The 16,018-nt window shown below is 38.9% G+C and overlaps 1 protein-coding gene across 3 annotated transcripts in view; it reads right to left on the reverse strand.

Annotated features, from left to right (window-relative positions):
• Positions 1–11,235: 11,235 nt before the first annotated feature.
• The window catches only part of LOC135198568 (solute carrier family 13 member 2-like), a 189,416-nt gene continuing 184,633 nt past the window's right edge, over positions 11,236–16,018 (reverse strand). For all 3 annotated transcript variants that reach the window (XM_064226275.1, XM_064226272.1, XM_064226273.1), the window contains exon 12: positions 11,236–16,016. In XM_064226275.1, coding sequence (XP_064082345.1) covers positions 15,888–16,016 — 129 coding nt within the window. In that variant the 3' untranslated portion in view covers positions 11,236–15,887. The remainder of the gene's footprint in view (positions 16,017–16,018) is intronic.

The following is a 16,018-nucleotide window of genomic DNA, read 5'->3' on the forward strand; positions in this document are numbered from 1 at the left end:
CCATTGTACTAGCTGAAACTGCTTTTGACTCCAACATAGACAATAATGAAATAGTATCAGTAACCAAGGAACATGACGGACGACATGGTTTAATATTATGATGTGCTACCTACATGCTAACGGTGTGTACTCGGCCATATGAATTAACACTTCAGTACTACACAAGTACCAGTAAATTGTTAGACTACATACACTAATATTTTTATGATGTAGAAAAAATTCCTATGATTAGGTAATTCATTAAAATAGCTTTTATGTAGGGGGGATAAATGGCTTGGAGGGGGAAAATATCCTAAGTCTGATATTCCCCCCGGGGGAAAAAAGAACCCGGGATGTTATTCCCGGGCGGGGCTAGGGGGTGGCGGGGAGGGAATCAATCCTAGACTAATTTTCACGGGTAGAAATTCCAGTGGGGGGGAATAATTTCCAGCTACACCGGATTATCTTGGATTATCTCCTTCATCACTTCCCTTTGACGATTTGGTTCTTGTTCCTTTTGTTTACTTTTTTTAATTACCTTGCATAAAAACTGTCTCATTGTTTAATATCGAATTCACTATAGCTTGGGTATAACCTACACCTTCTGTGCTAGTCAATATGTATTTGAACTATGGTTTGGTTTAGAAAAAATGATACACCATGAATTTTGTAATTGATTCACGCTTGACTTTATTATGATCTCAAATGTTAGGCCCAAATAACCGATTAATCTCGTATTCACTTTAACTTGGGAAAATTTTAAACCAAAAGGGAATTATAAATGAGCGTCTCTGCTCTCTCCAGAATTCGAATCTAGCCTTTTGGGTTCGATAATGTGGTAGATAGTTATCTTATCCATTAAGCCATTAACATCGCTGCTCACATGGATTAGCAACCTGATATTGAAAGCACATTAGAATGCAAAAGAGAGTTTTCATTGCAATAGAAGATATACTTAGTGTAAAGAGTTGATTGTCATGAAGTGAGGCTCATTTCGAAGTGATCAAAAGCTTTTAGAGCTCAAATAAGGAACTACCTGATGCCAATAAGAGCACGTTCTATTTATTTTCCAGTCACGAGATCTATCTATCAAGTTTAAATTTATCTAGAACTGAAATACCAAGCAAAAGAAATTTCTTGGTGGCCGAAGTAGCATAATATGCAAGTCTATGCTATACTCCGAACAACAGAAAACCTGTTTTCGTCGGATCGTTTAGCGTTTTCTATATGAGGAATGAGGGGTAATTAGATTGTTCATTTGAAGTAAATCAATGTTGATAAATAACTTGACGAATAATCTATCTATATTATATAAATATAAAACTGTATTCTATTCGTTTTTTTACAGTAACCGTTACGTATAGTGAGTCCTGAATTCGTAGGTAACCAGCTACAGAACAATAGGAAAATAGATTGGAACTTAAGTTATCCAACTCCAATTTTGGATACTTATTATCATTTACCTTGTTTCATTGGTTGTGAGTCAAATCAATACTGAAGATATCAATTATATATAGTTTCTTACAATAAAATTGTAAAATAAATGCTTTTTTCAAATTATCGTCACCAGATTATTAGCGATGTTCATAGAATCCCATAAATCGATTAAAGTTCATTTTAATTATCCCAAATCTGTAATGATTTACATAATGCCAAAATACACCAACATAACATTCATTTAATAGTGGCCAATAGAATACGTTATTTTTTGGTAAATCTATGTGAAAAATCAGACTGAAATGATAGTCTCAAAGTAGTGTGGTGACAAGATGTATTAGTAATATTACTGGAAGCCTCATGCAGTCTGAATTACTACAGCTAAAAAATGAAAATGTTAAGTCTGTGTCTGATTTAAAGGAAAATCTAAAGAAATTTATTAATCGTTTTCCTTTCATTAGCTACTCAATATCCTACCTGACTTATTCGAAGACCCTTGTTCCTATCGGAAGAACTACCACAGTTGTAATCACCTCCGTAAGATTTAAAGTGGTTGTATACCCTTTTCCTTCAATCTCAGTTCTTCACTGTAAAACAGAGTTCCTGAAAACTTCTATACACTGTATGTAGCTTGCCTGAGAGTGCCTCAGAGGAAGGTGATAGATCTTGCATTCCACTGTTCCATATATATATATATATATATATATATATATATATATATATATTATATATATATATATATTATATAATATATATATATATATATATATATATATATATATATCTATATATATAATATATATATATATATATATATATATATCTATATATATATATATATATATATATATATATATATATATAATATATATATATATATATTATATATATATAATATATATATATATATATATATATATATATATATATATATATATATAGCTCTGCTGGCCAATGCACATTTCATTTCGCATCGCTCACTTGCTCGCCAAGCGAAACTTTCATTTCACTTCACCCTTAACATAATCTTTTACATTTACAAATGTTTGCTAACATTTCTTCAAAATCCTTACCGCCATTTCACTTGTCACAGGAAGCTAGGTAACTTACGTAAAGTTAACATAAATCTTAAAAGTAAATTGCATTAAAGGAATTGCTTAACGTAAATACATCATTGGAAATCACTCATATTATCGCGCAAGCCGCTACCAGTAACATCAAAATCGTTTATCGCTAGCACGTTCTCGTAACCATAAAACTTATTCCAGAAGCAATTCTTTTAAAACATCTATTTCATACACATGCATCTTAACATTATTTTAGTATCTTGTGACTTTCATTTACACTGAGCGTGGTACTACGGGCTTGTGTCCATTGCAGTCTTGCAACCATTATTTAATTTACCGAGTACTTCAGCCGAGGACTGAGCACTTTCCAATTTACCGCTACCTGTTGTTGCCCGAGTGGTCTTTTCCATTTTCTATTACAAAAGACTTGCATATACTGCAAGCACAAACTTCACATAGTGTGCCAACGCAACCTCATTTCTTCTATACAAGGAAGCCACTACCAGTCTAGGACTGGCCACCACCAGTGCACATCAGGCCTTACCATTTTAAAGTGCCACTAATTCGCGGCACTGTCCATCGACTGGCTGCTGAAGTACTCCGCCCTTTTGCTTTCTCTCCTCCACCATTACACTCTGCCACAAACAGAGTGCCATTTCCCTTTAGTGTACTTGAGTATACTGCATTTAGTGTCGTCTGACGGTACACACCAGCACACTACCAGTGCAATCAAGGAACGCCTCCCTAAGTGCCACTCCACCTGTACAGGCCGTACAGGTAGCTATTCAACCACGTATCCTCCCTTACGGAACATCCATTTCATTAGTGTTTCCATGTACAAAGATCAGTACTCCTTTGGAACACTCAACAAAGGAACGCCTCCATAAGTGCTGTGTTACCAGCCCTCTATTAGTGCTGTCCATGGAACGCCTCCATAAGTGCCGCAATACCAGCACTACTAGTGCTGTCAAAGGAACGCCTCCATAGGTGCCGTGCACCTGTACAGGACGTACAGGTAGCCATTCAACTGTGAATCCACTATTCCGGATCATTCAATCAAGGAACGCCTCTATAAGTGCCGTGCACCTGCATAGGACCTACAGGCTGCCCTGCCCATTCCATTGTGTATCCCAATTTAGGAACACCTTAAGTGTGACTTACACACCACACTCCATTATATATTCTCGCCTCATTAAAAGGTGTCATTCAAGAAGTGCCACCAACTTATGGGGCACTTCCCAAGTGCCAGAGAGCACCCAGTCTTCTCAGACATTTTTCATTACCACATTCACAGAACCCATTTCTAGGTGAGTGCCACCTTACCAAATTGGCACTCCCATCCAGGTGGTTGCGGAGATTCTGCACCACTTGTTCTGTGCATGGGCATGCTGTGGATTCCAACCAGTGCCCAAGTCAGTCCCTACCTTGGGACGAGAGTTTCCAGGGTGAGCTTCTCCAAGGCTACCATGTAGCCCTCTCTGATGAACAGTCTTCTACTGCCTATCAGTGGGTACATGTCATGGCTGATGCCGAAGCCAAGGTCTCCCTCATTTCAAGAAAGGCATTGCCTAGGGGCGCCAAAATCCAGAAGGACGAAGCCATTCAGTTCAAATGGATAGATGGTAACCTCTATTCTGTTCCTTCAGTCCTTCTGAAGGTACAAATGCCCCTGTTGGACCAGGAGACCAGGGAAACCACATTGTGCCCCTGGACACGGTTCCCACTACCAGATGCACCGGACAACTGCAGCATGTCTCATAACCAAACCTCAGTTTTGGATTCAGAGGCTAGGGCCTCCTCTGATGTCACTAACATCATTTCTATTCATGAGCCTGGTCCTAGCCCAGTGCCAGAGTTAAAATTTCCTGCCGCATCCTGCCAGCCACTTACCGCTTCACAGACTGCCTTCTCCATTCCAGAAGAAGTAAGCCGACCAGTTAATCCTGGACTTGTTCTGGCAGGAAATTCAAAGGAGGATTCTTTAACCTCCCCATGTCTAATCACTGCCAGAGAGGACTCTTCCCCTGTGCCAGAGGACACTGCAAGCCTTGGTGACTCCACAGATTCACAACCTGTGGGGGCATCTCGGCCTTATCATTCCGTGCCACGGAAGAGGTTCTGGAGAAGGTTCTGCCGGGACTGTGGCCGCAAGGATCACATGTCTGCAAACTATAGAGGGTGCGCCAATCAAAACATTCCTGCCATTGCAATGGCAGTTACAAATTCATCTTAACTAGGGTCCCCGGCTAAGGGCCCTATCACTGTTGAACCCTCCAAAGTCATTATTCTGCAAATCCACGTCAAAGCCTTTGATGACTCTGGCACTTAAATCTCCCACGGGGCTAATGTTGACAGATGTCACCTTATTACAATTGAACATATCAACCACATTAAGTTGATCCTTCCAACAGTCCAACTGAGAGTCACAAGACCTCACCTTTCCAAAGTATGTACTCTTGCAGTAGCAAGCTACATTCCAGGAGGTTACGACCTCCTCCAAGGGCAAGACCTGAAGTCCCCTTCTCATTCCAAAAAACCTAGGGGTCCTAACCCCACGACAAACTACTCCAAAGCAAGGAGCCATCAAAGACCTACTTCCTACCAGAAGTACGGCCACCAACAGTCTTCCCCGTCACCAAGGAGGGCACTCCATGAATTGGTCTAAGTGCCCTAGCAAGCTACCCGCAGCAGACACTGTCAATTCTACGCAAGGCTTAGCCTTCCACAAGAGACAGGACACCCTGTCTCCCCTCACTCCGGCCACACCGAGAGGTATGGCACCTCCGGTACCCGTTCAAAGTCCATCTGACCTCAATTCTCTGACAGTGCCACTTGGCAGCACTGAGCAGTGCCACGCTCCATCCAGCCTGGACGTAGAGCCACCACAAACATTGACCTCTGCACCTGGCCCCAAGCTAGTGCAAGTGCCCAACCTAATCAAGGATACTCCTACAGGAGATCCTCCAAGCTGCATGGAGCTTAATACAGCCCATTGCCCAGCTCCAGTCCACGATTCTTCTTCGACATCACCTCTGTCGGCCAAGGATGAACCTCTAGCAGACCTCACCATTACACCTTCTCTGGACGACCAGGAACTGCCCAACCAGGAGTCAGCCTGGAGTCTTACCCTTATGACAGCTGAAGCAACAGCCAGAGTGAGGGCCTCCCCTGCAGTAGCTTCCACCTCTACAATGGTTGCTGCAGATGCCGAAGTAGGGTATTCGCCTGTAGTCCCTAGGGCTACCACTGCCTCTGCTCCTAATAGCATTTCTGGCCTTTCCCCAGAGTCGGTGCCTCCGTCCACTCCTAGGGCTGGTGTAGCCAAGCCCTGGAGGACTAAGAAGAAGAAGGAGGGACGCAAATTCACAAACTAACCAAAAAGCCATTTGCTCTCCTTGGCACCTGTGCCCTAGGTACAGTGTCACCTTAATTTGCAGAGTGATCCTGGCACCTACCCAGAGAAGGTAGCCAGCCTGATTTCTGCCAGTAGACTAACCCTCTAACCCCTAGAACTTGTATTACTAACCCTCACTTAAATGTCATAATTACCTCATTATATTTCCTCCCTGGTACACTACTAACCACTCATCACCCTCACGCATCGTTACCTCATCTTACATATTTTAACAATTCAGGTCGATAAACCTCTGCTGTGCGTACCATATTCTGGAATGATTGTGTCTCTTAATTAATTGTAATAAGTAGGTTAGGCTAACAATTTAGTACCAGGGCATTAGGGTAGTAGCAAGTAGAATTTTCAAAGTAACTTTACATAGGGGTAGAGTAGCCTGTCGTCACAGACGACCAGTAGTTCTCACTTAGGCTAGACTATGTTATTATTTCAGTAAGTTAGTACACTTAGGATCTCCACCTATAAATTAGGTAGGCCATTGTAGTTAGCTGTATTGCTGCTCTAAAACCTCAGTTAGAGAAGAACTGTTTAGTCGAGGTGATCTACTTATTTAGCCGAGGCCTTCATGCCTGAAAGGGAGTGAATGCCTTTACGTTTGTAGATCACCTCGTCTCCCCAGTTCTATTTAGATGAAATATTTGCTAGAAGCACAGCCATTTCACCCCCACCCTTCCCCACCCTTATATATATAATATATCTATATATTAATATATATATATATATATATAATATATATATAATAGTAATATATAGAAGATATATTGTAATATAATAATAATATATGATATATATATATATAGTATACTATAATATATGTATGGATATATATATTATATAATATAATATATATATATATATTATATATATATATTATTAGATATAGTCTACATTATGGCCAATTCCCTATGAATAAATAAACATCAACCATTTTAAGCTCCTCAGTGAAGAAACCAAGAAAACGGCCTTTTATGGGCAACCCTGATGGAGATTACAGGACCCACCAAACGCTTACAGACAGACCCCACCAGGACCTGATCTGTTTTCCAACATGGAGGATAACACCTCCACCCTCAACAAAGTAGGAATCTCCAAATTCAACTTGAAACCTTTACGGTACTTTCAACTAACCACAGTTTGGAATCCAGAAAGCATTCTTGGCGACTTTCCCTTCTGCATCTTTTATATTGATGATATCCTCACCTTCTCTAAGAATTGGATAAACACTAAAACATCAATGTAGTCCTCATCGGAACATGAGCAATGTTTATAAAATCAAACTATGAACTGAGGTTTATCTTAGCTATGACAGAATAAATTAACATGAATATTCAGTTAGAACTGTCTCAAAGAATAATGGTTCTATTGTCCAACTTAGTGAAAGTGGTATAATTACAAGATGTAAAAATATCGTGTCCTGAAACCTTGAATTGAATTTCATTTATGCAACTAGAAAAAGAAAATACCATTAAGTCTAGGTCTACAAATTCTTGGCCCCATTTAGCTCAAGATGGTTGAAGGAGATCAAAAGACTTGAAAAATTCTAATCTTTGTACATGTCCTTTGCCTCGCTTTTATCCAAGTACCTCTGAATCCTAGAGGGCTGTTCTTCACTTTTAAAGTTCAATCTTAATGTAATTACCTTTCAATATATGAAAATGGATGTATGTCCCTTCAATCTTAGGTGTTGTTTATATACTTGAGTCTTCATTTAATATTTCATTAAACTGTAAACAGTTTGCTTGAATGCTTTAGCTTAAAGGCGAGAGATCATGCACTTAGTTGTTTCCCTATTCATTGGTCCCTCTACAGTGATATCTATGATTATCTATGATTGTGTGTGCATAAGTAGATGTACATATTATTTACAAGATTCTAGAAACAATGCTACCGAGAATGGAAAGAACGTAGCTCCCCATGTTTTGCATTCCCAATACAATCTTTCTCATGCAGAAGGAATGCACTTGGTTTGGTTGATATCATACACATTGTCACCATGTTATGCATGCATCAGTTGCAATCATATCATTATATGAAGGATAAGAAAACAACGTTCTGTAAGTTATGAAAATACCAAATTTTCAGTTAAATGCCGTATGATATGTATACGTATATAGTTAGTTAAGTGACCTATGCAACTGTCAAGTTATGCCAGAGTACGGTATAGCCTTGACTAAGAGCTGCATGTCGTGAGGAACAAGAATGTTGTCCTAAGAAACTTTTGATCACACGCAATGAGTTATAGAACGAGTTACAGAATAGATCCATGTCTAAGATGGAGCCAATTAGGAGTATGACAATATATCCCTATGAATATATGAAAATAAACTATTATAAATCTTGGAAAGAGTTAACAACCCTTTTGAAGTCAAAGCGTTTATATCCTTTGACCTAAGCTAGTCTTAACCTTGAACATGAAGACTCATCGGTCATTAACTTCAAGCGCCACCTAGAGCTAAGACCGAGACATTATCTCTTATTCTGCAAACCTAGACAAAGGCTAGAATTGATATTATGTATACCCATACCTACTTAGGCCAGTTTTAGAAGCCAAGTTTATATATCCTACCATTAGTTGGACTAAGTATACCCATGAATGTATGGTAACCTCCAACGTCAAAACAGGAAGCCTTGACAATAAATGTGTTCTGAATATAATTTCGTCTACCTGAATTTACAGCATGCCAAGTATTAGCAATAAAAGCATCTCCTTGGTCTGGGAACAATTTGCCTGACATTGAACCCATGATATGTATACTATGTGCTATACCTGGACTCTGGAGGAACAATTATGAAATTACCTGTTTTATCTAAAGTTTTTGAAAAGCTGTTCTCTCTAAGCATCTTTGTAGGTTTGTTGAAGAAAATAACTTGCTACTAGCATTACGGATTGGATTTGTAAAGGTCTTGGTTCTTGTAATGCACTCTTGACAATATCTATTGTGTTGCAGAGAGCTCTTGATGAGGATGCAAAGGCACACATGTTCAGTTCAGATTTTAGTGCATCCTGTGACCATGTAAACCATCAAGTGCCTATCTTCGAGCCAAGATTATTGGGAATTAGTGGATTCACTTAAAATATTATTAAGATTAATATTTTAAGTGAATCATTAATAGACAGAATCATAAGGGCTGTGTTGATGGTCAGTACAGTAGCTCTATGTAATATTGCCAATCTTGGACCTTTGCTGTTTCATATATAATAGTTACATGTGGCAAGGCCCGGAATACAAACACTGTATGCTAATGACTACTCTTTGTAGCTGTTGCTCCAGCTCTGCTTCTTACGTCTGTGGTAGCAAAATCTCGAGTTCAGATCCCACACATATTTGTGAGGGGAGTGGACTTTGGAGCTTCAAGCTTAACCCTTCTAAACCTCAAAGTATGATAGTTAGTCGATCCAGAAAACTTTTGCCTTTGCATTCTGATCTTCATTAAAATGGTATGGTGCTAATGTCAGCGACACTTTCAAGATTTTAGATGTAAATTTAGATTATAAATTGACTTTTGACAAGCATGTACACAAAATTGCTTCCTTCGTTTATCAAAAACTGTTATTTTGAGGGAATGCTTCCTGGATAGAGCTATTATATCATGGTGTTTCAACTTTTTCCTTCACCCTTGTTTGGTGTAGTTATCCAGTGCTGTCGTTTGGTGCTGACTTTCATCACAAACTCTTGGATAGAGTTAAGTTATCAGTTTATTTTGCCAACTCTTAATGTAGACTTGTAGCGTAGACGTAGAGAAGTTTACCATGATTGTTGCATGAAATGTACTGCAACAGCAAACACAATATGCAATCCTCTTTACCTGAACCTAGCCGTGCATTCTGGCAACACTAGGCAGTCTGCCGCAGCAAAAAGTGTGACGTTTTATAGTATCAGGTTTAATGCTACTCAGTTTGCAAGGATTTTTGTCTTGGCTACAACTAAAATGTGCAATAGTTAACCTAGTGCAGTCAAGGAATATTCTGATCTCAAATATTTAACTTAAGCAATAAACAGGTTAATTCCTGTTCTCTGCTGATGTCTCCTGCATGCAGGTGTAACGATTTTATTCTCAATTTCCTTCTTTTAACTTAGTTATCACCTTTTCATGTAACTTGTCTCGTTCTGCATGCTGATTTCCTTTTTGGGGGTCCTCTTGGGTTTATATTCTATTCTACTGACTGTCCACAAAGGTTTATAATGGAAACAATGAAAGAAAGCTAAGAATTGAGGCTCAAGAGACATATAAAGCCACTAAACAGATACCTTGCAAATACTAAACACTAATTACCCTTAAAAGCAACAAAAATCACACCTTAAACTCAAAAACGTATGCAGAAAGCAATCATTTACCTTATTTTCCCATTTCTTTAACAAATCAAATTGATAACTACCCTTAAGAACATAAAAAGCAAACCCATTCTTTGTCTACTGTATACAACTCTCAGTACGATAGGCTACACAATGTTTTTCGTTTACCATAAACACTAAATTCGTCATACTACACATAAAAATAGTAAACCCCTCATTTCTCTCGTATGCAACACAATGCGATAGTTTATACTGAATTAAAGTCCAATACCTGGCTCACACTGCACACACACACACACACACACACACACACACACACACATATATATATATATATATATATATATATATATATATATATATGGTGTGTGTGTGTGTGTGTGTAAAGTGTGAAGGTTTGACTCGAGTTGATCTTTGATAGCCACACTCATGTCCTAGGATGATAACATACATACATACATACGTACACACACACACACACATAAAAAAAAAAAAAAAAAAAAAAAAAAAAAAAATATATATATATATATATATATTATATATATATATATATATATAATATATATATATAAACATATCATATAAAGATGTGATGGCATGTAGTAGCCATATTGCCCTCTTCTCTAATTCTTCACACTGCTGATACACATGTCACTACAAAGCCTTACATCCAAAGCAAGAAATATAAAGTAATATTGGCGTTCAGCAGCAGGATTCGAACCCGCATCCAGAGTATCAACAATAAGGATACGCTGCAAATCTAACCAAGATCTAAGACTTCGTTGTAGTGCCAAGGATATCCAAATAGTGTGAAGAATTCGAAAAGTTAAGTGGGCACTGTGGCTATTACAATTACGTACGTCTCTGGTAAAAAGTGGCCAGTAGATTCTGTAAACACACACACACACACACACATATATATATATATATATATATATATATATTGGCGTGTTTATAAGGAATATAATATGTATAGGCTATGTATGGCGCCTATCACAGGAATAGACAAATTATATGGCCACAAGGGAAGTGAAACAACACAGAATATGACCTCTCACCTTTACTTCAGAGCACGTTCAAGCAAACTATTTACAACAGAACGGATACAATGAAGACTCGATTCTGCGAACACAATCTGACATTAAAGGGGAATATGTACAATTTCATGCAAGCTAAGGTAATTAAATTACGATTAAGTCAGGTACTTGGATAAAACCATGGAGCGTCAATACATGAAGTGGCGAGCTCCCTGACGAGCAAGTGACCTCGGCCGGCCATATTGAAAGGTCTCGGTCCAGCTCATAATACTATACCTTTTTATTATTATTATTATTATTATTATTATTATTATTATTATTATTATTATTATTACTTGACCCAATTTCATTGTGAAAAATTACCTTGACCACAAACATTGTGGTCAAGGCCTAAGCATCTGGACTATGATTTAAGCAATTTAAACACTTTCTAAACATTCACTAATCCCTAAACACTCACTAAACGTTCATGAAACACTTACACACTAAGCATTCACTGAATACTTACGCACTAACCCTTCACTAAACACTAACATTCACAAAACCTAAAAAGCTCACTTTACACTTACACACAAAACATTCACTAAACACTCACTTAACACTTACACACTAAACATTCACTAAACCCTAAACATTCACTGAATACTTACACACTAAACATTCACTAAACAATAACAGTCACAAAACATTCACTAAACCCTGAACACTCACTAAACATCACTGAATACTTTCAAAACTAAACATTCACTGAACACTAACATTCTCCTCACTAACCCCTAAACATTCACTAAACACTTACTCATACACACTCACTAAACATTCATTAAACACTTAGACATTAAACAATAACGACAAAGAAAAATTCACAATCGCACTAATCCCCTGCCAATTTGTACGGTTACCAGACCTTTAAATATGGCTCCAAGGCTCTGCAGCGCCACCTGGGTGGAAGACCACTGAACTGCATAGCACTGGTATAGAAATCGTAACTTTAGGTATATACTTCCTTCTATGGATAAAACAGGGTCAAAGGGCATTAACAAGGATTAGAGATTTTTCTGTATCTGTCGTTCTCCTTCTAACATCTTATGTAGAACAGAGTCTTGAGTGTAGAGATTTGGAATTGAACTAATAGTTTTTTGTTAACTGTGCAAAAGTAAATTCAAGATTTCAGTACTCAATATTTTTACATCTTGTAAATTTACTGCTAAAGGGACTCATTAATCTTATGTGACCTTTCTCTGAGGTTCACAAAAACATCATTATTCTTTTCACTAGTTCTAACTGAATATTTAAGGGGTTTATTATAACATCTAATTCTTACTTGTCTGGCACACAAAAAATGAATCATAGTCTTTGCATGGGATTTTATAAACTTAGTTGCTACTCAATTTTTCCAGCATCATTATATGGTCTTGGGTAATTCTTTCTTTCTGTCAGTTTTATTACAAAATGTCTTCATATCTTTAGCATAGGATGTATCCAAAATAAGAGCTAGACAACATGAATCCCTACCTACTTACTGTACTGATGGAGAAGAAAAGTCACTGATAGAGGCAGATGCCCCATATAATCGGCAAACAGAAGATCATGCAACTGACCTCTCTTCATTGAACTTAAAAGGGCCAGGAGCACTAACATTTTTTCTCACATGGGGAAAAGAACCCATAAGGGAGTCCAGGATCTCCTAGAAATAATTTCATGTTCAGGAGGACCCCTAACAGGGAGCCCCCTCCTACCCCTAATATTCCTATATTCTTGTTCCTCCTATGGTTCCTAGCCCTTCACAAAAGAGTTCCTATCAGCCCCTTGGCAGCTGATGCTTGGTTAGAGTTTAGAACGGTGATCCATAAGGAAATCTTACAACTTATCAAAGAAATCTTTGATGCTTAGAGTAATTTTACTGAAGACATTGAAAATTCCCTTCAAGAATAAAGAAGTCTAGGAAACCAAGCTGAATGTTGTTTTTAGGATATTTTCAGCCCTCAGAAGAGAAACTGAAAATCCCTTCAGAGCTACCTGTGTGATTCCTAGTCCTTCACCTGAGGCTCTGCAACTGCACAGTGGCAGTGGTCCAGCCGCCCAAGCCCAGCCCATCCAGATGGAGGTCCCTAATACTGAGATTCTGACTGGTGTTTGACTGGAATTTAGGGAGGGGCGGGCGGATCTGTAAAGAGATCTCGCAAAGTATCGAGGAAATCCCTTCAAAGCTTCATGTGTGATTCCTAGTCCTTCATCTGCGGCTCTGTATCTGCCCAGTAGCAGTGATCCAGCCACCCCATCCAGATGAAGTTCCATAATAATGAGATTATGGCTGATGCTTGACTGGAATTAAAGGGGAGGGGGAGCCAGGATCTGTAAGGATATCTTGCAAAGTATCAAGGAAATCCTTGACACCGACTGTAGCTATATTCAAGATGTTATTGAAAATTCCCATTAGGACTCAAAGCAATCTTGCCATCCAATTTAGATAATGTTAATAAGACTTGTCAGCCTTCAGAAAAAGACTAAATACTCCCCAAAAGCTACTCATGTGGAAATGGGTTCTCTTGCCGAGATAGTAAGGTCCCTGGAGCATACTAACAAAAGCACCCAAGGCCAAGAAGATGTTGAGTCAGTCTCTCAGATCTTCATTAGAATAAGAACTAGACTCCCAAAGAGATGGCCCTCCTACTCCTGTAATGCCATATTGGTCTTGATACTTTTACTAGCTTGGACTCAGAATGAGCACCATTTGTCCTTCTATCTGAATGGAAAAAGCTCCTATTGTACATGACTACCCAGCTGTTTGGTGTCCCTATGGGCAAAATCTTAGCAAGACAGCAACTTATGAGTAACATGCTAGGCTCCACGTCCTTTCCATTCTAACCTGTAAGTAGATCCCTTATTCTTCTGAGACTGTTTTGGCTGCTGTGGCAAGGACTTCTACATGTACATTCTCTACAGGGAGCGCTTTAGTTTTTTACATAATAGCAAGTCAGTACCTAAAAGGGAGAATTGGTGAACTCAAACATGTCACTTCCCAAGGTCACTTTGGGTTACATTCTTCCCTCTTCTGTTGTGATGGGTCTGCTGTAATGGTTTTCATAGAGCAAACCTGTCAACATAACCGTAATGTACCTCCCCTGATGGGTAAGTCGTAACTCATAAAACACTGTTCCTAAGAGCTTTCCCTTAAATCCCCAAGAAGTTCTGATACAACCCAGAGTCATACAAACTTCCAGTTGTCCTTAGTTTCTTACCAGGAAGAGAAGAGAGGACATCAATAATAACGATGGGGTTCCTACAATAACATCCTTTTTTTTAGGAAAGGAAAAGTAACTTCTGGAATGCCCTTTAGGGGCAAGGGAAGAGGTGAAGCCCAGCAGACTTTGCAGGTAGGGGATCGTCTTATGCAGCATCAGGAGGCAGTTTGAAGTATTCCCCTTGGGGACATAGCATTGCCTCCAACAGGTGGCAATGTTTGTATCCATCCAACCCTTCAAAGGGTATTTCCAACAACTGGAGTCCTCCTCTGAGAAGCATGAGTAAAAGACGCTCTCCTAAAAGGCATTATAAATAAAGGACATGTTTATTCACCACCAGGCACATCTCTTCAGTGTTCCCAAGGACCATTCGAACAGAGGATGATCCTCAGCGCATCAAAAGCTCAATAATCACGTTATGTGATTCACGTCCAAGATGACAACTGTTGCCTAAGTTCGCTCATTTCACATGGGACCTGCACTTTATCCATCGACCTGAAAGATGCATAATGGTATGTATCTATTACCTTTCCTCTCTGCCCCTTCCTAAGGTTCAGGATGTGGAGAAACAAGTACAGGTTCCATGGCATGCCTTCGATTTAAGCATCTCCCCAGATCCTCACAAAATTGGCGACAGCTTAGACAAGAGGGAGTTCAACCACTGATGTTCAATGTAATACATAGAGAAAATACGATTATACAAACATTACCAACTGCTCAGATACGAAGTAGAAGGGCAAATTTGTTCTTTTAATTATGTGAGCAGACACTCGAATTTTGATCTTATGACTCTCACTGCAGACACGTCAAACGAAACAGAGAAATAGGGATAAGATTATATTATCTTCTGAAGAAAATGAGTAACCGTGTCTCAAAACCATTTTTTTCCATGGTTATAAGAGACACAAGATATTGAAAGACGAATAAGAGAATCTATACTCTGGGCAAGACGAATAAATACACTGTGCCAAGAGAATCTATACTCTGGGCAATTTGTCCAGCATTTACTGCTTTGTCTATGAATAATTCATAATTACAATTAAATATGATAATTTTTTCCTTATTTTTTCGCACATTTTTATCAAGTCTGGAGAGGTAACGAAACAACGCTCTAAATACGGTAATTTTTCTTGCACTAAATCACTGTTCCAGGGTCAGAATCGTCACAAGAATCCATGGTGCTGTGCTTAGCATGAGCTTGACCTACCTAGGCAGAGCAGAAGATCTGGTTGTTTTAGGTTAGGCTGCCCTCATGCTAGCACAGGCTCTTGATCCTAAAGCTGCCCATGGAAAGATCGCTCCAGTATTAAATCTGGATTACTTATGAGGAAATTAGAGGAATGTGGCGCACCCACGGGTAGGTGAAGTGTTGTCTCCTCATCCTCATCTAGGTTGAGGACCCCATATGGTCCATGCTAAGAAACGACGGATGACTTGGCCCATGCAGGCAGTGTGTGGAGGTCAAACATGAGAACGCCAAGAGTATTGATCATACCAGTAATAACAATAACACACAACACGTTCATGACGAAACCAGCCTTCATCT

The sequence above is a fragment of the Macrobrachium nipponense genome, chromosome 22 (genome assembly GCF_015104395.2).
Source record: "Macrobrachium nipponense isolate FS-2020 chromosome 22, ASM1510439v2, whole genome shotgun sequence".
Lineage (NCBI taxonomy): Eukaryota > Metazoa > Arthropoda > Malacostraca > Decapoda > Palaemonidae > Macrobrachium > Macrobrachium nipponense.